Source organism: Spermophilus citellus (assembly GCF_964194105.1).
Source record: "Spermophilus citellus genome assembly, chromosome: 12".
NCBI classification, from domain to species: domain Eukaryota; kingdom Metazoa; phylum Chordata; class Mammalia; order Rodentia; family Sciuridae; genus Spermophilus; species Spermophilus citellus.
In genome coordinates, this window is record NC_138198.1 from 36,689,268 (window position 1) to 36,715,639 (window position 26,372).

Sequence of the window (26,372 nt, forward strand, 5' to 3'; positions counted from 1 at the left end):
TTCCAGAGTTGTGAAGACCTGGCCACAGAAAGAAGCACAACAAACAGATGGTCAGACGCCATCACTGCTTTCAAAAAACACATTCTGAATATTGCGTGATTCTTTAAAATATACAAAACGGTTACGGATAAAAAATCTTCCTGACAATATTTTTGTGGTACTGGGGATTGAACTTAGGGGCCCTTGAACCCTGAGGCCCATCCCCAGCCCTATTTTGTATTTTATTAAGAGGCAGGGTCTCCCTGAGTTGCTCAGGGCCTCACTGTTGCTGAGGCTGGCCTCCACCTTGCGATCCTCCTGCCTCAGCCTCAGCCTCCCGAGCCTGGCTTGATAAAACTGTTTATATTGGTTTTTCAAAGTGCATCGAGTAAAGTCAATTCATAACCCTCCCCACATGTGGGGTGGATTCTGATGGTGTCATCCAGCAGTTGTTTGGTGAGCCCACATTTCATGGCGGCTGCGAATCCTTGGGTAATCTCACCGGCGTTTGGTCCAAGAATATGAAATCCTATCACTTGATCCTTTAATACAGGAGCCAGACAAAGAGAATCCCAGGAGGTTAATGGTCTGAAAAGGAATCTATTCACTCCAAGTTCAGTTCAAATTGACGGCCTCTCCTACAGGAGGACTCTCATGTTGAACCGAGCAGAGAACATTACCATGAAAGGGAGCCTCTGTAAGATTCTGTGAAATGAGCCGGTAAATGTGCATCCAGAGTTAATTTGCACTCAAATTTACTAGAACAAGCAATTTACCCACTGCATGAAGGAGTTCATTAGGATGATGTAGATTTCGGAATTATGCTGAGATAGTGCTAAACAACAACAGCACAAATCTGAATTAAAGCCCAGCCCTGGGATAATTTGAAGGTGTCAGGTTTTGCTGCAAAAGCGGAGACTGTCAGCCCAGGGAGCAGTTGTCCCCTGCTTCTTCCATGAAGCAGGAAGTGAGGAGTAGCCAACACTAGGCTGGCACCGAGGTCTGCCCGCCATGAGGTCTGGGGTGCACGGAATGAGCACACCTCTGAGGTCAGAAGCGAGGTTCACAGCCAATTTCAATCCTCCTGCCTCAGCCTCCCGAGCCACTGGGATTACGGGTGTGGGCCACCACAAAAACAGACCCGCACCAGGCAGGTGATGACCCAAATTTTCACATTCACCCCGTTCTAAGCCATCAAGCCATCAGGAGGGCCCTGGGCAGGGACAACTACCACTGATGTATTCTAAGAGGGGACTGGCAAACCGTGGGCACAACCGGTCACTGCTGGACCTCTGCAGCCATGTCAACAGGAAAACCCCGTGAAGGTGCTCACTCTTGACCCCAAAGCTATCTTTAAAGATATTCTAAAAATCCAAACCCTAAGAAGAAAAGCTACCTTTTAAAATTATAGCATTTAGGGATGGGGGTCTGGCTCAGGCATGCACAAATCTCTGGGCTGGATCCCCAGGGCCACAAAATCAATCAATCCAATCCAATCCAATGACAGCATTTCTGCCCCCAGTCCCTTACGTACGCTGTCAGGTTTGTGGCAGATTATCTTCACATAACAAGTGTTATTGTCTCTGCCGGCTATTGTCCATTCAAGAGGCCAGAACAGAGTGTGGTACTCCTAGAAGGTAGGGAGAGAAACAGGCCAGGTTAGTGCACACAGGTTAGTCCACTCCTTGGTGCGCTCTCCTTCTGTAAAGATAAGAGTCTCTATAGCAGCCTGCAGAAAGTTAAAGTTTGATGATCCCAACATGATCGGCTGGGTGAGAGCATTTGGGCCAGAAGTCCTGAAGTGTCAGCTACAACCAAAGTGTGCCGACTTTATTTTGTTTCACTATTAGCCAAAAACATTAATTTTCTATGAACCAAATTCGATTTTCAAACATTCACTGAGTGCGAAGCCAACGTACCAGGAAAGATAAAGATCTTTGTCTTCATCTTTATGTTCATATCCAAAAACAAAAGCCAGGAAGAGTAGAAGAAATAAAATAGTTCAAGCCATTCAAAGAAATGAAGCATGTAATCTGTGATACTTGAAAGCAAGGGTCACATCCTTCACATTTCTGTCCTCTGAGTCCTCATGCCCTGGGTGAGCCTCTATGTTTCTTGGATCTGGCTGAGTCCTCCAAAAACCAGAACCGAGCACACACCTGGCCCATCTACTCAGGATGGCTTCCTCCTCCCTGCGTAGAACCTCTGAATCACTCACACTGAAGGCAAACAATGAATGCTGGGTGACAAAGAAAAGTGTTCTGAACTACAACCACCAGCAGACGAATGTGAATACAACAGTGCTCTTCAGAATGGTGACAGGCACAGAGTCTCAAAGTCTCTTAAAAGGCCTTTCAAACAGTCCACTGGCCACCATACCCTGTCTGTCCAGTTTCCCCTCCAGAGGTGCATGGTGTCAGCCATTCTGAGATCTTCAGATTGGTCTCCTGCCTTCCCCTACAGCTGCTAGATTTTTAAAAAATCTCTGGGTTACTTGCTCCTCATCTATTTGCTTTTCTTTGTCAAATTTTATTGCTAGTCATCTACTGTGGCCTTAACATTTGGGTCTTCCCCAAATTCCTATGTTGAAATTCCAACCTCCTTGGGAGCTCTCAGGGGTGGAGCCCTGACCAATGTGATTAGCGCCCTCATGAACAAGGCCACAGAGGGCCACCTTGCTCCTGCCATCCGCTGGGACACACTGACAGCACCTATGAACCAAAAGAAGCTCCTCCCTCGCCAGACACCAAATCTGCCTTGATCTTGGATCCTCAGCCTCCAGAACTATACGAAATAGGTGTCTGTGGTTTATGAGCTTCCAAGTCACGGGAACCTGTTGGAGCAGCCTCAACACATGACACGCCATCCTGGATGGGTCTTTAAAGTCTCCACTTGGCCCTCAAAAGTTCACAGACACCACTCGTGCCTTTAGCACAGCATGTTGTTATGAAGAAGCCCGAGGTCACCCTGGGACCCCGTCCACTGGGCATGACTAGCTTTCTCTGTGTGTCTTGGGGACAAGGATCAGTAACATAAATAAACGTAGGGCATGTCTGTGTCAATCAGTTTCTCCTAGAAGAAGGTATGCTATTTCAATCTTTAGGTGAAGACCTTATTTAGTAACAGGGATGTTTTCTTTTGTCATTTTTCTGATTACTATGTTGGAGGCTTCCCAAATGCTTTCATAAGGAATTAAAAAACACAAATAGAGCTGGCATGTTAGCACACACCTGTCACTTCAGTGGCTCAGGCTGAGGCAGGAGGATCGAGTTCAAAGCCAGCCTCAGCAAAAGCCAGGTGCTAAACCCCTGTCTCTAAATAAAATATAAAATAGGGCTGGGGATGGGGCTCAGTGGTCGAGGGCCCCTGAGTTCAATCCCTGGTACCAAAACAAACAAACAAACAAACAAACAAAACCCACAAACAGATCAAATTTTGGCTTCTGTCAAAATGGAAAAACTAAGTAAATAAAATAGGTGAATTGATTTGCAGTAGGCCTAAGGGGAAATACCTGAAAGTAAGCCCCCAAAGTTGGACACCTTGTTTCTGATGCACTCTTCCTTCTACCCGGGGTGTGGCTTTCTGTCCACATTCATCTGCTCACTGCCTGCCTTTCTACCTTAATTTCTCACTGACTGCAAACAGTTTTAAAACTGTTAAATCCATAATTATAGTCATCAATTTTCTACAACCCAACTTAAAGTTCACCTAACAGGATGGCTCATTATTATAAACATGTAAATGCAAAAAGTAAATCTAAAATAACATTATAAAGATGATGATGATGATTAGATTATTATTATTATTACTATTATTATGATTATTTAGTGCTAGGGATGCTGGGCTACATCCCCAGCCCCCCCTTTTTTATGTTTTGAGACAAGGTCTCACTAAGTTGCTCAAGGCCTCACTGAGTTACTGAGGCTGGCCTCCAACTTGCAATCCTCTTGCCTCAGCCTCCCAAGTCGCTGGGATGACAGGCTTAAGTTTTGGATTTTTTTTTCTTGTTTTTATTTTTTATTTTTTTGATAGTGGGGATTGAACCCAGAGGCACTTGACCACTGAGCCCCATCCCCAGCCCTATTTTGTATTTTATTTAGAGACAGGGTCTTACTGAGTTGCTTAGGGCCTCACTTTTGCTGAGGTTGGCACTGAACTTGTGATCCTCCTGCCTCAGCCTCCGGAGCCACTGGGATTACAGGCCTGCACCTCTGCACCTGGCTCCCCAAAGATCTCAAGATGACCTTGCACTTCACTGTATAAGCTTCCTCAAATTGCAAATTTGATACTTGTAACAAATTTAATAAATGTCCCAACATACATTCTGCTCCCTTCTTGCCTCAGTTGTATTCTTATTAGTTTGCTAGAAAGTTTAAATTAAATTCTAATTTGCCTCCAAATAGGGATATGATTTCCTACCATAAAACTTGTGAAATAAAATAAAAAGTGATTGGGAAGATAAATGGTTCATTAGGAGGGAAATTCTTTAAAAAAGGAAATAATAAAACAATCTTACTTCTAGATTCTCTTTTTTATACACTTCAATAGCTTTTTCTTCTGACAGTCCACAGCAGCCATATTCCAGAGGTGTGAACACGGCAGTTGGAACACTCGTATAATCACACTGAAAGATAAGCAATTAGAGTCTTACTTGGTGACACTTTTTTCAGCAAAAATTTATAAAAGGATAATCAGTGTGAATATTCATAAAAGGAAAATCAGTGAGTCTAGTTAAAAGTAACTGATTCTTACAACATCGACAACTGCAGAGACGTGAGCCCCCGACTCAGGGCACAGACCACACACGGGTGGCCACCATGAACGGGACTCACTCTCCCAAAGCCCAGACTTGGAAGGATGAAATGGAGAGGCAGGGGCAGAGGTGGGCACTTCTCAGTTGTCCCTAAAAAGTCATTGTCCAGGGCTGGGGTTGTGGCTCAGGGTAAGGGTGCCCATCTCCCATGGGAGGCACTGGGTTCCATTCTCAGCTCTGCGAGGAAATAAATGAATAAAACTAAAATAAAGGCCCATTATCAACTTAAGAATAAAAAAAAAAAAGAATTCTCCAAAATGTTCAGTCTTTTCCACCCCCTAGAGGGAGATCGTGCTCTCCAGGAGCATGTATCCAGGTGACCTTGAACTGTGCTATTGCACTAGAAGCCGAGACCACTACTGACCATGGCACATGCCACAAAGAGGCCAGGCAAACAGGCAGCTCCGCAGTGTTGGGGTGACTGTCCCCAACCATCCAGGAGAGATGGTGCGTGTGTGTGTGGGGGGGGGGGTGGGCAGTGGAGGGTGGCCATCTCTGAAGTCCTGTGGTTAGGACAGAACCATCTTTAGAGCCCTTATCAGGTTGAGAGAAGAGTGGGCACTGCGACAGACAGAAAGTGGTCTTCCAGCAGCTCCTGTGGACCCACCAAGAGGGACCTCAGGAGGCACGGCTGGCTGGGAGGAGGGGTGCCCCTGGAGGAGCCTCATCCTGCAATTCCACACATTCAGAGGAGGGGACAGCCCACATGGCAAATTAGTAACTGTGGACTGGGGGACAGGCTTATGATGGGTGGCTGTTCTGGTGTTCTGTCTGTGGCTTGGCATCTATCTCAATGAAAGGCTGGGGGAAACAAGCTCTCTGAGGGCTCCCCACTGCCTAGGGAAGGCCTCACCGACTCGCTACTGAACTTCCAGGGTTTGTGACGATCTGGCATCGTATCAATTTTCCAGTCTCCTTCCCAATGTGCTTCCCTGTCTATTCCCAACTGTACTCCCCTGTCCCCAACTTTCTGCACATGGACAGCCGACATTGCTGCATGCCCTGTGGCTGGGATGGATCTTTGGGTGGGACAGCACCTTTAGCACTGTTGACACCTCCCGTTGAAGTTGGCTGGGCCTCCTCCCTGGTCGCTCCTGACACGGGGGCATCTGCCCAGGTGAGGCTCTGTTCCCCAAGTCCCCAATGCACAGAGCACTGCACACCTGCCCGCTCTCGTCTGAGTGGCCCACCTACCTCCCAGCAGAGGCCCTGCTTCCTCTCTGAATGACTCAGCCTACAAAGACGATCTGGCTTTACCTGGGATGAACCTGAGGCGCTGAGGCCAAGTTCATGCACCAACAAGTAGGTGCTAAAGCCATCGAGGGAATCCTGGCGGCCAGGGCCGCTGCTGCTTTATGAAGCCTGTTCCCCTCCTTCCCCTGGAATCCAGAAACCCTGTCCCTGGCTTGGATGCAACCGATTCAGCCCCCTGGCACCTGACCACATCCTGTCTTATGAGTCATCAGTGCCTGACTCAGGACCTCCACCCACCTGCTAGGCCTCGGGGACTGGAACCACAGTAATCTATGCATCACCCAGAAAACGCCTTGTGCATAGTGAAAACTCAAAAAAATACTTGCTTACGATAATTATTACCTAGTAAGTCAACTGCCAGTCATATCCCTGAGGAACCCTTCACTTGGAAAACAGGCACATAGGTTATCAGTTATTTACTTATTTTTGAACATAATAGCTTTATTTACTTTTTTGGTATTTATTTTTTAGTTGTAGTTGGACACAATATCTTTGTTTATTTATTGTTGTATGTGGTGCTGAGGATGGAACCCTGGGCCTCACACGTGCTAGGCGAGCGCTCTACCGCTGAGCCACAACCCCAGACCAAGTTATCAGTTATTCATACTCATTTTTTAAATCAAAACTTTGATCAAGATATTACCTCAGGGCTGGGGTGATGTTGGATGGTAGAGCAGGTGCCTGGCAGGCACGAGGCCTGGGACTCAATCCCCAGCAAAACACACACATACACACACACACGCACACACACACACAGGATGATAATAAGAAACTGACATTAGGAAGAAGCTTACCTTTTTCTTTTGGGAACTAGGGATTTAATCCTGGGCCATTTTACCCCTGGGCTACATCTTTAGGCCTTTTTATTTAGTTGAGACAGGGTCTTGCCAAGTTGTTTAGGGTCTCACCAAGTTACTAAGACTGGCCTCGAACTTGGGGTGATCCTTTTGCCTCAAGCCTCCCAAGGCACTGGGATTGCAGGAAACTTACTTTTTCTGACGAGTCCCCAAAGAGGCTGCGAGCTAGCAGCTTGCCTGCCTGTATGGCAACAGGAGTCAGCTCTGGTTTGCCCTCCAAAACGTCGCCGATGGCATAGACGTGGGGCACGTTGGTCTGTTCCATATCATTCACTGGGATCTTGCCATTCCTAGGAGTGTTTGGAAAGGAAAAAAAAATACATAGTGACCGACTATCTTACAGGCTGAAAAAGAATATTCCAAAAACACACAGAGGAAAGTCTTCCAGCTAAGAACTCAAGCACCTCGGTTATCAATAATCTATAAGGTTAGCGGTTTCAAATCCTAAGAATGTCTCTGGTCAAGCCATGCACCACTCAGCTCAGACACTGTGGCTGTCTCCAGATGTCCCCCACAGGCAGACTCAGAGCTCTGCAATTCTTCTCCTTCCCTGACCAAGAACATAAAAATCCACTCAAAATCACAATTTTTAGGTGAACATCTCCATTTATTTTTAAATTGTTGTTGAGTGCCTGAACTCTTTAAGACAGCGATCTGAGTAACTGGTTGGGCTGGGGCTCAGTGACAGAGTGCTTGCTTCACACATGACAGGCCCTGGGTCCGAGCCTCAGTACCACACAAAAATAAGTAAACAAGATATTGTGTCCATCTTAAAAAAAAAAAAAAAAGAGTACCTGATTGATGAAGAAATCAATACAGAGCAGCCGTGGTACATATTATGAGATAAATTTAAAACATTAAAGTTTATATCTTGGCAGGCTGAGGCAGGAGGATTGTGAGTTCAGCAATGCCGAGGTGCTAAGCAACTCAGTGAGACCCTGTCTCTAAATAAAATACAAGATAGGGCTGGGGAGGGGGCTTAAGGGTCGAGTGCCCCTGAGTTCAATCCTCAGTACCACTCCCACCCAAAATTCGTATCTTAGCAATGCTAAGAGGTGACCTATAGCCAGCTTTGCTTTGTGTGGCAACAGGGCCACGACCGCATGTACTTACTTCTCATTGATTTTGACACCAATCTTCTCCAAGCCTAATTTCCTTGTACAGGAGTCACGGCCAATGGCTAGCAGGACCTTATTTAGAAGAAGAAGAAAAATAATTGTCATAATGGGCACATTGCTAAAAGTTCTTCAGACATTAAAAAGACAATAATGAAATATGATGAGCCATCTCTGCCAGTCAGTCTAGTGTTGGCTTAGGTGAAAGAGTTTTTGAAAGTACAACCTGTTGATCTTACACACAGAAGTCTGATAAGCCCAGGTCATGAGCTGAACTGTGTCTACATGCTGAAGTCTTATCCAAGTACCTTAGATTGTGGCGATATTGGGAGATAGGGCCTGTAAAGTAGTAATTAAGGTAAAATAAGGTCACACAGGTTTGTCCTTACTATGGTTTGTTCCAGGGTCTCCCAAAGGCCCTTGTGTTAAAGGCTTGGTCCCCAGCCTCTGGCCCCACTGAGAGGTGGTGGAGAGACCATGTAGTGAAATTTTAGAGTGAGCTAGTCTGCAGATTGTAGTCATCTATGTTGATGTTTCTGTAATGATAATGAACCAACTATGTCATCACCTCTTGGATCTTAACCTCCTTTATTTACATAACATTTGCTTCTCACTTTCACTATCCTTGCCATTTTTGAATTAATACATCATAATCCTTTTGGTTTCTCCTATGAACACCCCTCTTTAATATGTAAAGGTAATCTTCTTCCCATGCTCTCTTCCCCATTTTGAGTCACCCCCTTATATCAGAGAAGACATTCAGCATTTGTTTTTTGGGGATTGGCTAACTTCACTTAGCATAATCTGCTCTAATGCCATCCATTTCCCTGCAAATGCCATGATCTTATTATTTTTTAGTGCTGAGTAATATTCCATTGTGTATACATGCCACATTTTTTTTATCCACTAATCAATTGAAAGGCATCTAGGTTGGCTCCATAGTCTAGCTATTGTAAATTGTGCTGCTATAAACATTGATGTGACTGTTTCCCTGTAGTATGATGATTTTTAGGTCTTTTGGGTATAGTCTGAGAAGAGGAATAGCTGGGTCAAATGGTGGTTCCATTCCCAGCTTTCCAAGGAATCTCCACACTGCTTTCCAAATTGGCTGCATCAATTTACAGTCTCAGCAGCAGTGTATGAGTGTACCTTTTTCCCCACGTCCTTGCCAGCATTTGTTGCTGTTTGTCTTCATCATGGTTGCCATTCTTACTGGAATGAAATGGTATCTTAGAGTAGTTTAAATTTGCATTACTCTGGTTGCTAGGGATGATGAGCTTTTTGTTGTATATTTGTTGATTGAGTGTATATCCTCTTCTGAAAAGTGTCTGTTCAAGTCCTTGGCCCATTTGTTGATTGGTTTATTTTTTTCTATTTTTTGCTGTTTAGCTTTTGAGTTCTTTGTATACCCTAGAGATTAGAGCTCTACCTGATGTGTGAGGGGTAAAAAATTGTTCCCAGGATGTAGGATCCCTATTCACCTCACATATTATTTCTCTTGCTGAGAAAAAACTTTTAGTTTGAATTTATCCCATTTGTTGATTTTTGGTTTTAATTATTGTGCTATAGGTGTCTTATTAAGGAAATTGGGAAAACTGGAAATCCATATGCAACAAAATGAAATTGAATCCCTATCTCTCACCATGCACAAAAGTTAACTCAAAATGGATCAAGGATCTAGGAATAAAACCAGAGACTCTGCATCTAATAGAAGAAAAATTAGGTTCTAATCTCCATCACATGGGGTTAGGCCCCAATTTTCTGGACCTGTGTCTTAGGAGCCCTCTTCCCCATGAGCAGTTTTAGCCTTCCCTGGGCTTCCTGAACCATGTCAAGTGCATCATCTGAGGCTCTTTCCCTCCTCTACTTCTGCTCAATCAGTTGACCACAGAGAATTACACCATTCAAATTCCTAAGGTTTTACAAAGCAACTGGAAGCATGATGACAAGCTCCTGACCCTCCAGACTCACCTCAATCTAAAGGCCAGGACACTGGACACAGAGTCTTGCAGTTTCCCAAGTGGGAAACATCAATAGAGGACCCAGAGCATCAACTGGCTAGAGCAGATGCTCAGGTTCCTACTATAGCTATGCAAAGTTTGAATGTAAACACCAGTGAAATGAGGGGTCAAGACATTCTTTGGGGATTGGGGGTTAGTGCAGCAGGCCTGGGTGGGACTGGGAAGACATTCCATGAAGAGCTCGGGCAGGTATAGAAGAACTTAAATTCCCTTCACAGAATTCAGTGGGGCCATAAGTGGTGTGTGCCTCTGGGCCATTTTGAAATAGTTTCTCAGATTTACAGGTCAGTGGCTTGACAAATGCAACTCTATTCCAACTCCTCATCAATTGTCTCTGTTTCCTTCCCCTGCTGGCCATGACCAGTTAGCCATGGTTCTCATCAGTCACACAATCATGGGTATAAAAGCCAATTCTCTAAACTTTACACTGTTGCTTGAATTTTATGAACAGAATGTTTCTTTCATCCATTCAAATCTTCAAAACACACATTGGGTGTTCATGAAGTATTCAACACCAACTCAATCCTTTAAAAAAATGGGGCAAAACAGAAAATTCAGACACTGAAAACATGCTTCTTCAGCTCTTCTTTCACTTATCTAATATGCTCATTATTTCCCACAGTCTTCATTCATGTCATTGATATTAAATCTGGTGTGTTTCTTTCTTCTATTTTTTTGAAATAGTGATATAAAGGACAGTGTGATAATGCTGTTTCTAATAATTCTACAATCGATTTTTAAATAATGGTTTATTGTAATGAATGATGGAGGTAAGCTTTGGAAAGTAAGCTTTATTTGCTAGACAAAGATACGTTCAGGGTGCTTGTACAATCTTGGGCAGTGCTTTACCACAGAACTTCAGCCCTAACCCCATGCAATCAGTTTTGCACTCCTTCAAAATGGCTAGACTCTACATGCACATATAATCCAACTAGCTCAAATTCAGTTTGTGCAGACTGGCCATGGAAAGGAGCAGTTAAATGTCCTTCTGCCCTACCATCTGTCCATTATTCTTATAAATCCTTAGGCTAATACTCATTGCTGAGCAAACAAAACAAAACAAAACAAAAAAAACATGTCTGAGTATATCTAAAAAGCTTCAGAAAACAGAAGCACTTCCACCTAATCGGGAAACCTTGAAGTAATGGCAAAGACCCAGTCTGCTTCCTTTAGAGCTTTTCTGTCTTCACCCAGGGTGGCCCTTGGCAGTGTCACACCTAACCTGTCTGCCATATTATTTTTTGGAGGGAAGTGATACTAATTACCTGAATTTCCAGAAACAGCATCAAGGGAGTGGATTCTTTCCCCTCAATATTACAGGCTAAGTTTATCCATGATACATGTTTTTAAAGTATATCAACTGAAACTATGCCATATATTACAAACAGGGAGAGAGAGAGAGAGGGTAAAATTGTTCTAATGAAATTGGTGGACAAAGTCAAGCCTTGATTAAAGGTATAACAAACATATTCAAAGAAAACATCTGTGCATGTGTGTGTGTGTGTGTGTGTGTGTGTATACACACACACACACACACACACACACACACACACACATATATATATATATATATATATATATATATATATATATATATATAGAGAGAGAGAGAGAGAGAGAGAGACGGCACTCTAATCTGCCAGTCTAGGTGTTTCTTTTAAATATATTTTTAGTTGTTGTTAGGCCTTTATTTTGTTCATTTATTTATATGTGTTGCTGAGAATCAAACCCAGTGCCTCACACATGCTAGGCAAGCATTCTATCACTGAGCCACAACCCCATTCCAAGTCTATGTCTTTTGATTGGTGAGTTTAGGCAATTAACATTGAGGATTATTATTGAGAAATGATTTGTCTTCCTCTTCATTTTTGTTTAATTTTTTGTAATAAACTTGGCTTAGTTTCTCCTTTGATTGGTTTTTCCTTTAGTGTAGTACTTCCCTTTGCTGATTTTCATTGTTGTTTTTCATTTCTTCCTCATGGAATATTTTGTCATGAGGATGTTCTGGAATGAAGTTAAATTAGTTGTAAATTAGTTTAACTTTGGTTTTTCATGGGAGGTTTTTATTTCTTCTTCAAATCTAAGGCTTAATTTTGCTGGATATGATTCTTGGTTGGTGTCTGTTTTTGTTTTTGTTTTTTTTTTTTTTGAGAGGTTGGTATATGTTTTTCCAGAATCTTCTAGCCTCCAGGATCTGAGTTTTAAAAATGTGCGATATCCTAATTGGTTTCCTCCTATATATATACATTTCTCTTGTGGCTTTTAGAATTCTTTCCTTATTCTTAATGCTAGGTATTTTCATTATAATATGCTTTTTGTGGCTCTATTGTGATTTTTGTATATTTGGCGTCCTGTAATCCTCTTGTATTTTATTTTCCAATTCATTCTTTATGTTTGGAAATTTTTCTGATATTATTTCATTGAAGAGATTTGTCACTTCTTTGGTTTGTAACTCTATTCCTTTTTCTATCCCAATAATTCTTAAATTTGGTGTTTTTATGTTATCTTATAATTCTTTAATGTTCTGCTCATGGTTTCTTACCATCCTCACTGTGTGGTCAACATTATTTTCAAGATTATATATTTGTCTTCATTGTCTGGGGTCCTACCATTCAAGTGATCTAATCTGTTGGTGGTGCTTTGTATTGAGTTTTTAAATTTGGTTTATTGTTTTATTTTATGGATTTCTGTTTTTTAATTTTTTTCAGAACCTTTGTCTCCTTATTGAAGTAATGTTTTGCTTTCTGTATTTGCTTATATAGTGCTTTCTCAAAATGATCTTTTGTTGCTTGTATTTGCTGTGTTATATCATTCTTTAATTCACAGAACATTTTAATTACGTACATCCTGAACTCCTTATTTGTCATTTCTTCTGTTGTGCTTTCCATGGATTCTAATAATGTAGTATTTTGGTTTATTGGGGGCACTTTATTCCCTTGCTTTTTCATGTTGTTCATGTGTTTTCCCTTCTAGCACTGCAGATCTGAGGCATTACACTTTTTACCCTATAGGCTTATGGTGTCCCTTCAGGGTTCCAATAAATCTCCTTTAAGGGGGAGAAGAATATTAAGAGATGCCAATACAAACCATATACAGCCTTCAACCAAATAGATGCAATTAAGACACTTACAGTTTTGTTCCAATATACATAAATGGTAGATTCAATTATTATCTAAAATACAAAGAGTAGGTTTGCAAAAGGGTCTACAGTTTCTGACGGTGGACGAAGAATTAGGGATGAGGTGTAGGATGCATTGTTGAGGGGGAAGGAGGTGAAGATAGATACAGATTTATTAGACCTTAGGAAGCATGAAAAAGGAATCTAAAGAAGCTGGTCAGTAGCAGGAGAAGAGACAGAAAGTGATTTGGGGAGCTAAATGGGAAGACAATAGAGAGAGAGTAAAAAATAACATAATTATTAAGAAAAATTTCAAAAAATGTAAAAATAGGAGATAAAAGAATATACAACACAACTATAATATACTGTTCAGACATCCCAGTCCTCAGTAGCCTAATTCATGAAAAGCATTTGGTGGGCTGGGGATGTGGCTCAAGCGGTAGCGCGCTCGCCTGGCATGCGTGCGGCCCAGGTTCGATCCTCAGCACCACATACCAACAAAGATGTTGTGTCCGCCGAGAACTAAAAAAATAAATAAACATTAAAAACTCTCTCTCTCTCTCTCTCTCTCTCTCTCTCTCTCTCTCTCTCTCTCTCCTCTCTCACTCTCTCTTTAAAAAAAAAGAAAAGAAAAGCATTTGGTTTCATAAATGTTAGGTATGTGAGGGCTGGAGAAGAAAAAGAAGAGAAAAAAATCTTGAAGAAAGATACAAGGATTGTAATAATTGGAGATCAGTATTTTTCTTGCTTCCCTTCTCATCCATTAGGTGGGGTTGTCTATTGTTTGCTGGTATATACACCCTCTGGATGGTGAAAGTTATTAGTGTTGGAGGGTTGTCTTGGGAGCAGAGCTCCTGGAGATGGGATATAGCATTTGCTCATCCCCAGTGTGAGACTAAACTCCAAGGATCTCCTTTGGGACCTGCTTGTGTGATATGGGCACCTTATCTTATCTCCTTATATCCACTGTAGACCTCACAATTCCTGGTCTCTAATTTAGTCCCTAAACTACATCTCACTCACCCCTCCCTTTCTACTTCCCAATCAGGAACATTTCTCTCTGGAGGTCTTGTGGGCTGCACTCTAGGTGCTGCACACCTGTTGTGGAGAGATGTTTTGTATTGGGCAGTTCAGGACAAGGTTTTGTGAGTTACGGACCAGCTGCATAGCCGCAAGCACTGTGCAAGGTTAGCGGCTGTCAGAGAAAAGGGGGAGTTGGGGACTATAGATACCTTGACAATGCTCCTAAGCCCCAGCTGGTGTCCCAAACTGGGAGTTGCACCAAATAAAGATGGTAACAAAAGTCTCCTAAGATGGAGGTGGCTGTTTTCAGCAATGGGGTGTCAGGTTTGGTGGTGCCAGGTCGTGGTGTTGGGAGGCGTGTTCAGAGATGCAGCATGTGGCATGCGGTATTGTGGCTGGTGGCTGTCTCCAGACCTTGTGCAGTGTCCCCAGATGCAGGTGACTATGGCAGTGGTCGCAGTGTCCCAAGATAGAGGCAACTGTGGGCCCTCATCCACATTGGTAGATGGGGGTCAACATACGAGTGGCAGCCAGAAGTCCTGAGCATGGGTAGCAGCTAGGTGTCCTGCTAGTAGCTGCAGCCAGGATTCCTGCACAGATGCTGATGCCAGTGGTTCTGCTTGGGAACCCATTAGGGGAAAGGGACATGACCACTCTGGCTACTTAAAACTGAACAGGGGCATTGGTGGGGGTACTGGGTAGGGAGAAATAGGTTACATTCTGTCTTCTCCTAACATCTGGGTTTCCTTGACCTATATGCCCAAGTGTCTTGTAGATATTTGGAAAAGTTTGGTTTGGGATTGTGGAACTTTATAACCTTTTTTTTCTTGCCAGGAAAGCAAGTAGAGCTTGGGTGCCCTGCTGTGAGGTTTCCTTAGTTGGGGCACAAAGGAAGATGTAATCTACATATTGTATGACCTTAACTTGTGATTGACTAAATTGAATTAAGACTTGGGCCCATGCCTGGGCAACCAATTGGGGGCTGTCTTTAAACCCCCAGGGCAGAAAATGTCAGATTAATTGGGTGCACTTGTTAGAGGGAATCCTCAAAAGAAACTAGGTATTGAGAATTTGGGTGCAGGATGCAGAAAAATGCCTCTTTTTAATCTAAAACTGAACCGGTTAGAATCTTGAGGATTTTGGGATAACAAGGTATAAAGATTGGGGACCATTGGATATATGGGAACCACTGCCTCATGTACCAATCTGAGGCCCTTTACTTGTTTTTATTATCCACTGGGCTTTTAATGGGTGTATTATGTGGACTATTACAGGGTTTTATGTGTATGTGTGTGTGTGTGGGGGGGTGCTGGAGATTGAACTTGGGGCCTCATGCATGTGAGGCAGGCACTCCACCAACTGAGCTATATCCTCAGCCCCCTATTACAGGGTCTTAATAGACCCTGTCATTTTAAGTTATGTTATTATAGTTGTCACCCCCTTTTTAGTCTCTGGTTTCAGGGGATAATTTTGTGTTGGGAAAAGGATGGAGGATCTTTACAATGGATCTGCACAGGAGCAGGTTCTATTGCTGCATCTTCCCCCCTCCCCACTGGGTATCCAGACTTCTGGTTTATTCTCAGTTTCAAGTAGGGTCAGACAAAGTCTCTCTTCTGGTATCATAAGAAGTGTGGTGCCTAGGTGAGTCAAAATATCTTTTCCCATAAGGGGGTTGGAACTTTCAGGCATTATGAAAAAGGCATGTGAGAAGAGGAGATCATCCCAAGAGCAGCTAAGAATTTGGGAGAAATATTCAGCCACGGGCTTTCCTGACACTCCCCTTATGTGAGTGTCATACTGTGAGAGGAGAGGAGGCCTGGGTTTGAGAGGAGAACAGAAAAAATGGCTCCAGTGTAGACATATAAATTAATTTTCCTTTCCTTGAAACTCAAAATCACCATGGGACCCTGTAGTTGGAGACAAAAATTGTATGCTTTTTTTGTAGTATCCCTCTTGGCCACAGTTGTAGCAGGCTATAATGGGAGCAATACCAATCTGGGGCACTTGTCCCAGACTTTCTGCCTGTGTCCTTTAGGGTTATGGATGCTACATTTTTATGACCAGGGTGTATCTGGTTGCATTAAAGCTTGGGGAAGTCCTAAGAGCTTTTTGTGTAAGTTGGGGATGAAGCAACTTATGTTTATTGAGTGTGTATTTTTGTTGAGAGAATCAAATCTTTGGATTTAGGATTTTGTTTATTTGACTTCTGGTAACAAGTAGGTTATTTTGTGTATGTGTGTGTATGTGTGTGTGTGTGTATACTTGTTGTTTGGTGATATCATGTGCACATGTCTTTAGGAACTGTAGAGTATATAGGAATGTATAAGCCTGCATTTGGAAAAGTATACATTATAGATGCCCGTCCATCAATACCTAAGTAGTCACAAGCATGTATATTTGGGGATATGCATTGAGTATATTTTTTTTAGAAGGGAAAGGGTGGCATGTGTATTCAGGGAAGGCAAGAATGGGGTAGATTTACACATCTGTGTGTTTGGGGTGTGGCAGTGAGTTGTGGGACATGCGCCTGTTTCCAAATGTGAGGGGGTTTGATGATATCCATAGTGTGAGGGTTTGAGTGTGTATCCTCACATGTGTGTGTGCCTGAGTGGTATGTGCACAGGTCTCTGTGGCTGGGTGGCATGTGCGTGTCTATAGCTGTAGGGAGTAGCAGGAGCCATAGGTGATAGCAAGCTTTTCTCATGTGCACTGACCCTTGTTCTTGTGGATCTGGAGCTCCAAAAGTGATTTCTGCTTTCTCATCCTTATCTGACATCTTGTCTGCATTGGTTGTGATGGTGAGTGGATGTGCCTCTTGTGCTTGAGTGGGGCTGACTTCCAGGATCCTGGGTTGGTGGATGGAAGCTGATCAAAGATGACCCCTTATAAGTGGTGGGGGAGATTTTCTTTCACGATGTGAGGTATGGCCATTCCTCTCCAGAACAGTTCAAAGGGACTGACTCCAGAAGGAAGTTTATGGCAGATTCATAGATCCAGGGACTATTGCTGAGAGAGTTGTTTATGATGGTCCACCTATTGATTCCTCCCTTGGGTTTTTTTCCTCTGCAAGACAAAGGCCAAAACTCTAAGTATAAGTCCCCACAGGCTCCTCCCAGCCTGGTTCTGTTGGTGGCCCATGTGTGCACATGACTAGCCTCATAGGGTGCATGCTCTGGCAACCCCATGAGATTTATAATTATTACATAGTTGCTCCTCAAGCACATTAGGAAGGAGTGAAAAACTGAATGTACAAAAAAAAGCCTTAAAATAAATAAATAAATGCCATGAGTCTTATAAAATAAACTTATCACATGAAAAACAAAACAAAATGAAAAAAAATGTACAATGTACAATGATAATGGTTTTACATTTTCCTGAAGAGCTACCCTCATTGTTATTCTTCATTTCTTGTCAGGAATGAGTTAGTTATCCATCCTTTCAACCTGAATGAACCTTTCACATTCCTTATTGATCAGTTCTACTAGTGGAGAACTTCCTTGGTTTTTATGTGGAAATAAATAAAAGGAGTTTAGTTTTTTTATATGTGATCAAACACAGCAAAATTTTACCATGTTAACTACTTGGGAAGGCACATTGTTGGCATTATTTACACTTATTTTGCCATTATTCTAATATCAGCATGCTGCCACAGAAGTTTTTTCATCTTGCAAAGTTGAAGCTTATTTATGAAATAATAATTGTCAATTTCCCTCATATCCTAAGAAATCACCATTCTCCTCTCTGTACTGTTTTAATCTCTCTGTGTACTGTGACTCATGTAAGGAAGTATCATTCAGAATGTATTCCTTTACTCAGCATTGTCAAGGTTAATCCTTGTTCTAGCATCAGCTAGATTTTCCTTCATTTTCCAGACAAACTAATATTTCATCTTTTGCTACATGTAAAATATTCTTCCTTAGGCTAAGAAAGGCTGAAATAGTGGAATGAAATTGACCAAACTATCCTGTGGACCTCTATAAATAAACCATAGTGAATGACATCTTCATGTATGTCTGTAAAGCCTAGTTAAGAAAATTATATGTAAATGGAAGGAAGTCCAGTAGAGAAGAAGAAAAGAAACAGAGCCAGGTAGGAGGGGAGGGAATGGGCAAGTTCTGGGGACCAAATTGGAACACTACATTCCCTGCTTATGTATAATATAATGCACAGCTAAAAATATAAAAATTCTTTCTCAATGGACCCTTGAGTATAATAACAAACCTAGAGTGATTGTGTGCGCATAAATATTTCTTCAAGACCATTCTTGTAATGTTGTATAGGTGTTTGCTGAGAAGTAGAATTGAAGGATCATGTAAATCTACTTTTGATAATTTTAGGAACCACCAGTTTTACATAGAGCCTACACCACTTTGCATTCTAACCCATAGTGCAATAGGGTTCCAGTTCCTTCACATTCTCAGGAGCACTGGAGTTTTCTGGTTCTTTTATTGTAGGCCTCATCATGTATGTGAAGCTGGATTTCATTGCGATTTTGATTTTGATTTCTCCACTTATTATTTATGTTGAACATCTTCCCATGTGCTTCTCAGCCATTTGTATATATTTGGAGAAACATCTATGGAAGTCATTTGCCCATTTTAATTTTGGGTTGTTGTTTTCTTATTATTGAGGTATAAGGGCTCTTTATATTGTAGACTCTAACTTCTTATCAGAAACATGATTTTCAAATGCTTTCTTACATTTAGGGAGTTGCCTTTTCACTGATGATTGTGTCCCTTGATGAATAAGTTTTCAGGCTTCATGTAATTCAGTTTTTTTTCTTCTTTTTGTGCCTGTGCTTTTGGTGTTCTGTCCAAAAAGTTACAATGATTTTAAAATTATCACTCTTTAGTATAATTTGGGCTGAGGTATTTTGATGCATCAAGCATCATTTTTTCTTGCTCTATATTACTTTGACAATTATGAGTCTTTAGTCTTTGCACATGGATTTTAGGGTCGATTGTTTTCTAGTTCTCTGAAGATTGTCATTGTCCATTTGATGGGGATTACATTGAATCTACATAACACTTTTGGTAGTGTGGCTACCTTGATGATGTGAATTCTGCCTATTCAAGAACATGGGAGGTCTTTTCAACTTCTAAGTTCTTCTTCAGTTTCTTTCTTCAGTGTTCTATAGTTTTCATTGTGGAGGTCTTTCACCTCACTGGTTATTTTTTCCCTAGGTATTTCTTATTTTTTTTTTGAGTCCCTTTCTGATTTTGCTTTCACTGGGATCATTATTGGTGTATAGGGTATATGTTGATTTCACAGGCTGATTTTGTAACCTAGAGCATTGCTGAATTTGCTTATTAGCTTTAGCAGTCATTTCATAGTGTTTTAGACCTTAGAAGTACAGCATCATGTCTGAAAAATGGCAACAATTTGAATTTTTCCTTCCTATTTTTCCCTTTTATCTCATTTTCTTGTCCTATTGGTCTGCTTACATTTTTAGTACTATTTTGAAAAGTTCAGGTATGAGTGGGCTGTCCCCATTTTGTCCCAGATTTTAAAGAAAATGCTTTCCATTTTTCCTCTTTTCTGTATGATGTGTTTGGGTTCCAATTTATCATATATAGTCTTAATGATGATGTCGAGGTAAGTTCCTTCAACCCCTAGGTTCTTCAGTGTTTTCATCATAAATGGGCGCTAGATTTTGTCAAAGGCTTTTTCTACATCTCTACATGAGATGACTGTATGGTTTTTCTCCTGAATTCTACTCATATGGTGAAGTACATTTATTGATTTATGGATGTTAAATCATCCTTGAATCCCTGGAATGAAATCAATTTAGTCATGATACACAGTCTTCTTAATATGTTGTTGACTGTGATATACTAATATTTTGCTAAGTCTATTTGCATCTAAGTTTATCAGGGATATTGGTCTATAGTTTTTTTTTTTCTTTGATGTGGTTTTGGTATTATGATGGTCTTTGGTTTCATTGAATGAATTTGAAAAGATTCCACTGTTTTATACTTCATTAGTTTCTGTTTAAATGTCTGCTAGAATTTCACTGAGAATCTGTTTGACTCTGGACTCTTTTTGTAAGGCATTTTAATTATTGCTTCTATCTCATTGCTTTTCTTGATCTCTTTAGGCTTTTTATATAGTCTTCATTAGGAATATGTAATATTGTATATTACATATTTGTATAGAAATGTGTCTATTTCTTCTAGGTTTTCCAATTTACATTTCAAAACATTTTTTAATGATCCTTTGGATGTGGTTAAACCTGTGGTGATTTCTCCTTTTTAATCTCTAAATTTGTTAATGTGGGTTTTCTCTAAGTTTTGCTAAGGGCTTAACTATTCAGAGAAGCAAAGCTTCATTTCATTCATTCTGTATGTTGAATTTTGTTGTTTATTACTTTGATTTCAAATATGATGTTCATTATTTTCCCCCTTCTTCTGTTTTGTAATTGATTTTTTGTTTGCATTTTTTTCTAAGACCTTGAGTTGAACCATTAAATTGTTTGGGATCTTTCACATGTTCCTACATGGACACTCAAGGCTATAAACTTTCCTCTTGGGAAAGCTTTCACAATGTCCCAGAGATTCTTGTTTGCTTCTGTGAATTTTGTACTTACCTGAATTTTTCTGTCTCCTATTCATATATTGATCAATTTTCATGTATTTATATGTTTTTATCTTGTTTTGATAGGTGTTGATTTATTTTTTCTTGCTTTGCTATTGGTGCATTATAGTTGTGCATAATGGTGGGAATTGTTCTTACATATTCATATATGCACAAGATATAAGAATATAATTTAAAGTATCATTCCCTTCTGTTCCCTCCTGCTCCCTCCTGGTAGTCCCTTTCATCAATTCTACTTATGACCCTTTGATTTACATGAGCCACCACCTCTCTTTTTAATTTTTTTTTCCAACCATTGTTTGTCTGATTTTGGAATATGTTGTTTAACTTAATGGTCTCCAGTTCCATCCATTTTCCTTCAAATGACATGATTTCCTTTTACTTTATGGTAAATTATATATATATATATATATATATATATATACATATATATATGTATATATATATAATATGATATATATATCATATTTTATATAAAATCATATTTTCTTAATCCATTCATTTTATATAAAATCATATTTTCTTAATCCATTCATTTTTTGAGAAACGCTGAGACTGGTTCCATATTTGGATACAATGAATCATGCTGCTACAAAGGTGAGTGTACATGTATCTCTAAAATGTGATGACTTTAAATCTTCAGGATAAATACTGAGGAGTGGTATTCCTGGGTCATATGATGGTTTAATTTCTAGCGTTTTGAGGACAATTCATATTGATTTCCATAGGGTTTTTACTAATTTCCAGTCCCATCAGTGGTGTGTAAGTGTTGCTGTTTTTTTTACATTTTCTCCAGCATTTGTTATTGTTTGTTTTCCTGAAGGCTGTCATTTTGAATGAAGTGAAATGAAATCTCAGGGTAATTTTGATTTGCATTTCCCTAATTTAAAAATGATGTATTATTCATGTATTTGTTGGCCATTTTTATTTTTTCTTTTGTGAGATGTCTTTTAATTTTTTTGCTCACTTATTATTGTGTTGTTTGCCTTTTAATGTTAAGATTTTTGAGTTCTTTATATTTTGGATGTTAATGCTCTGTCATAAGAGGAACTTGTAAAGGTTTTTTCCCCCATTCTATAGGTTCTCCACGCTTTTGTTTTCTTTCCTGTGCAGAAGTTTTAAAACTCAATGCTCACCCATTTATTAATTCTTGGCATTATTTCCTGTACTTTATGGGTCCTATTGAGAAAGTCCTTGTTGGAATGCTGACCCGCTATTTTCTTATTTGTGTTACATAGTTTCTGGTCTGATTCCTGGATCTTTGATCCATTTTGAGTTGATATTTTTTTCAGGGTGAGAAATAAGGGTCAGGTCTTATTCTTCTTCATATGGATAACCAGTTTTTACAGCACCATTACTTTAAATGTCTGTCTCTTCTCAGCATATTTTTTGGCACCTTGTCCAGTATCAGATGATGGTACCTGAGCATTTGGGCTTACAATTGCTTTCAATTTCTGGGTCTTTTATGTTCTTCCAAATGAATTTTAGAAGTTTTTTTTTTCTTTTCTAGTTTCATGAAAATATCATTGGTAATTTTATTGAGATTGAATTGAATTTGTTTATTGCTTTTGGTAACTAAATTGTTTGGGATATTTCGCATGTTCCTACATGGGCACTCAAGGCTATAAACTTTCAAATTTACCAATATTAATCCCCCCTTTCCTTGAATATGGCATTCTTTACATCTTCTTGTGTCTTCATCAATTTCTTTCTTCAGTGTTCTGTTGTTTTCATTGTAGAGGTCTTTCACCTAATTCATTAGATTTGTTCTTAGGTATTTTTTAAGGTGTTCTAAATGGTGTAGTTTTCTGGTTTCTTTCTCAGTAGATTCATTACTTATACCTAGCAAAGAAATTCATTTTTGTATGTTTATATTATAACCTGCAAATTTACCAAATTCATGTATTTGCTGTGTCAGTCTTTTGGGGGTAGCTTTTTGGATCTTTCAGTATGGTCTGGTATCATCCAAAAACAGTGAAGATTTGACTTCTTGCTCTCTTGTTTTTATCCCCTTTACTTCCTTCTCTTGCCTAATTACTCTGACTAGAATTTCTTGTAGTATAATTAAATATGAGTGGTGAGAGTGAATATCCTGTCTTGTTCTAAGTTTTAAGGGAAATATTTTCCATTTTTTCTTATTTAGTATAATGTTGGATTTGTTTTTTTCATATACAGTGGTTATATGTTGAGTGAGGTTTCTTCTGTCCCTAGTTTCTTCATTGTTTTGTTCATAGATGGGGCTACTTTTTATTAATGCTTTTTGTGCATGTTTTGAGATGGGTAATTTATTTTGACATTAATTCTGTTTACATGATGGATTACATTCATTGATTTTCATACATTAAACCATTCTCTTGTCCCTGGAATAAAGTAAACTTCGTCATGTTGTATACCTTTAATATGTTGTTGAATATGATTTGCTAACCTTTTATTAAGAATTTTTACATTTAAGTTCATCTGGGATATTGGTCTGCAGTTTTCTTTCCTTGATGTGTTCCTATTTGGTGTTGGTGATACTGACTTCACAGTGTGAATTTGGGCATGTTCCATTTGTTTCTATTTTATGGAATTATGTGAGGAGTACTGGCACAAATTATTCTTTAAATCTCACTGTATTCAGCTGAGAAACCACCTGGACTTGGGTTTCTATTTTTTGGGAAGCATTTTATTACTGCTTCTGTCTCATTGCTAGTTTTTGGTTTTGTTGGGTATTCTGTGTCGTCTTTTTTTTTAAAGGAGGTATCATGTCACCTTGATTTATCATATTTTGTGGTTTTTTTTTCTTTTGTGTTTTGTGCATTCTTTGGGGCAGATTTGTCTTCATTAGTATGTGTTATGCCTCTTAGAACATAGACTCACTCCTCTGGATATCAGGTTTTTTGAAATTATTAACAATTCCAAGTGTTTTTGTAGTATAGTTTTCCATCTAGTCCTTTAGTGATGAACAGTGTATTTAGACACAATGTGTGTCAGAGCTTGAGAATTCCACTGTCCCTATAGGTCTCAGAAGAGTGGAGTCCTTGCAGATCCCACAGGTGTGTTGGGAATGTGGTGTATACCCAAAGTGATTGTTCTTTTTTTACCTAACAAGACTCTATGCATAGGAGCTGTCTAAATTGAGATCCCTTGTAGGTGGGGTATCCACAGTATAATACAAGTTAATTACTTGATTTTCTGTAGGTGTGGATATACCTGGGTGGGACCTAAGGTTACCACCCAGCTGTTTCTACCTGGGGCTTTGTCATTGATTTGGAAGTTTTGTCTCTATTAGTCTATGTATTAAAATGTCATTGGTATCCAGTGTGGTTTGAGTATAGTGCAAGGTGCACTGTCTCTTGTTTGTGTTTTGGAAGTGGCTCAGAAATAGTATCCTCAACCCTGTCAACTTGTAGTATCTATGTAACTGCTCAGCACCCCACAAAAAAGGGACAATCTTGAAACAGCAACATCTAACAATATAAAGCATTAAATAAACACTCATTGCCTATTATGACATCAGCAGCACTAATTGCCACAGGAACAGAAATGGCAGGATGGCCAAAAGCAAGAATAGTATATTATTTTGCACAAGATCCACCTTTAACAAAATGAACATGTGATAACTACATCACCCACAGTACTTAATAACTGAAACATCAATAATGGTGGAAGGTTAGGAATTGTATAAAGTCAATAGTTCCAAGAGATGAGGCAAATGGAATTCATTGAGAGAAAAGGAAATGTGACAGAAATGTATAATAAAGTTTATAATATTCAAAATGTGACCATAGAGAAGATATTTAGCAAGATATAAGCAAAATACAAAAAAAGAAAGAAAAATAAAGAGAACAATGGAAACTGGTATTAGAAGCAGAAGAAAAGCAACAAGAGAAATAGACAAAAAAGAAAGAAAGAAAAGAAAAAACTAAATAAAATTAACACTCAAGAGACAAAGAAGTTAAAACATAAAAATGTGAAAAAATTATTTGCATGTATATTTAAAACCAGTTACTATAGTAAGAACATACACAAACACACACACACACACACACACACACACACACACACGAACGAAGAAAAGAAAGAAAAATGCGATATCTTAAATAAAAGTCTAAGAATTATTTTTTCTGGGGTGGTCAAAACTGTCCACAAGGATGGGATGTTCACTGCCTGTGCAAGGCTGTTCCCCTTTACAGTCCTTCTTGGGCTATGTATCCCTGGGAGATATCAAGGATTGGGAGTTGCTAAGCCCTTCCTGTTTTTGAGATCCTCGCTTAGCTGCCAGCTGAAGTGATGTGGAACTGCAGTTGTCTGGAATAGCTTACAGCTTTATTTCTCACTGATATATGGCAGGATGGAGTGGGGAGTACTGTCAATTGCAGTTTTGTATGGACCAACAGATCTATGCAGAGTTCTATGTGGGAAGTTACAGAGGCTGTTGTTTAGCATTACTCAGCTATTGTGAGTTTCTTGGGTGTATGTGCTCTTGAGACATTGATCTGCTCATCATCAGGGCTGGAAGATGCTGATCTCTGCTGGGTGCCTGGATCTCAGGGGTCTTCTGAGGATTCTTTAGGTGCTGAGGTGGAGTCAACCTTCCACATGTCATGCATAGCTACCATAAATGTGGCCCTTCTAGACTCAGGCCTAGAGCAGAACCTTTGAGTGAAATCACATGCACCTGACTGGTTTCCCCTGTGGTCATGTGAGCATCCAGATTCAAAGGAAAAGTGAGTTGCACTCCCATGCATATCTCTGACTTGAATCCCTCTGGGTACAATTTTCTCTGTGCCTGTTTCAATTACCTACTACCAGGTACATCCTAGGCAAGTGCATGACAGGACAGCATGATATTATTTCCTATGATCTCCTGAGGTTGTACATTAACAAGCTGTGGTTTCATTACTTCAGAGGAAATCACCTCCAGTTCTTGCTTGCTGGTCTAGAAGCACAGAGTCTTTTTCAAACACCAGCTTGCCATACAGCCAAGTTTAGACTGCTTTTCTGTTTTACAGGTTTTTCCATGTCTTCTTTGTCCTTTGTGTTTCTCTCTGTTTGTGTTATTCCCTCACCTTTGTGTTGAACCAGTGCCTCTGCCCCAGATGCCACTGGCTTGTTTCAAAAGTCTTTTCCTATGTTAGTACATTTGAATTTCTGGGTCTCTTAAGAGTCTGCCTGTCTGATAATGAATTTCAGTGAATTTCCTCTTTTACCCAGATTGCTGAGAATTGTACTCCTAAGTTCTTGAATACCAAGCCATGGAGCAATTGGAAAAGAAGTCTCAGATCCGGTTTTTAAGTCCATTTTCTCAACATATGGCTTTTGATTGGGGAATTTAATCCATTTACATGTAAAATAACTGCTGACTATTAAAATACCATCATCATTTTTTATTATTTTTTATATGTTGTAATATTTTGATTCTGATTTCCTCATTTACTGTTTTTCTTTTTATTTCCCTGATGCTCTGTAGTGAAATTTTAATTCCTTTTCTGTTCTCTTTTATGTATTCTCTTAAAATTTCTTTAGTTTCCAAGGGAATTAAAAATAACCTTCTAATGTTATAACATGTATTTGAAGCCAATATCTTATGTCACAGTCTAGTACTCCTTTGTATCT

General features: G+C 39.9%; 1 protein-coding gene across 1 annotated transcript; it reads right to left on the reverse strand.

The window, feature by feature from the left end:
• Positions 1-353: 353 nt before the first annotated feature.
• LOC308631607 (thioredoxin reductase 3-like) lies at positions 354-14,324 on the reverse strand (the record flags this gene model as incomplete). The annotated part of the gene is made up of 6 exons (XM_081262992.1): positions 354-521; positions 1,514-1,609; positions 4,496-4,603; positions 7,037-7,193; positions 8,017-8,093; positions 14,256-14,324. The coding sequence occupies 6 exons, from the start codon at positions 14,322-14,324 to the stop codon at positions 354-356; spliced, it is 675 nt and encodes a 224-aa protein (XP_081119118.1).
• Positions 14,325-26,372: the final 12,048 nt, after the last annotated feature.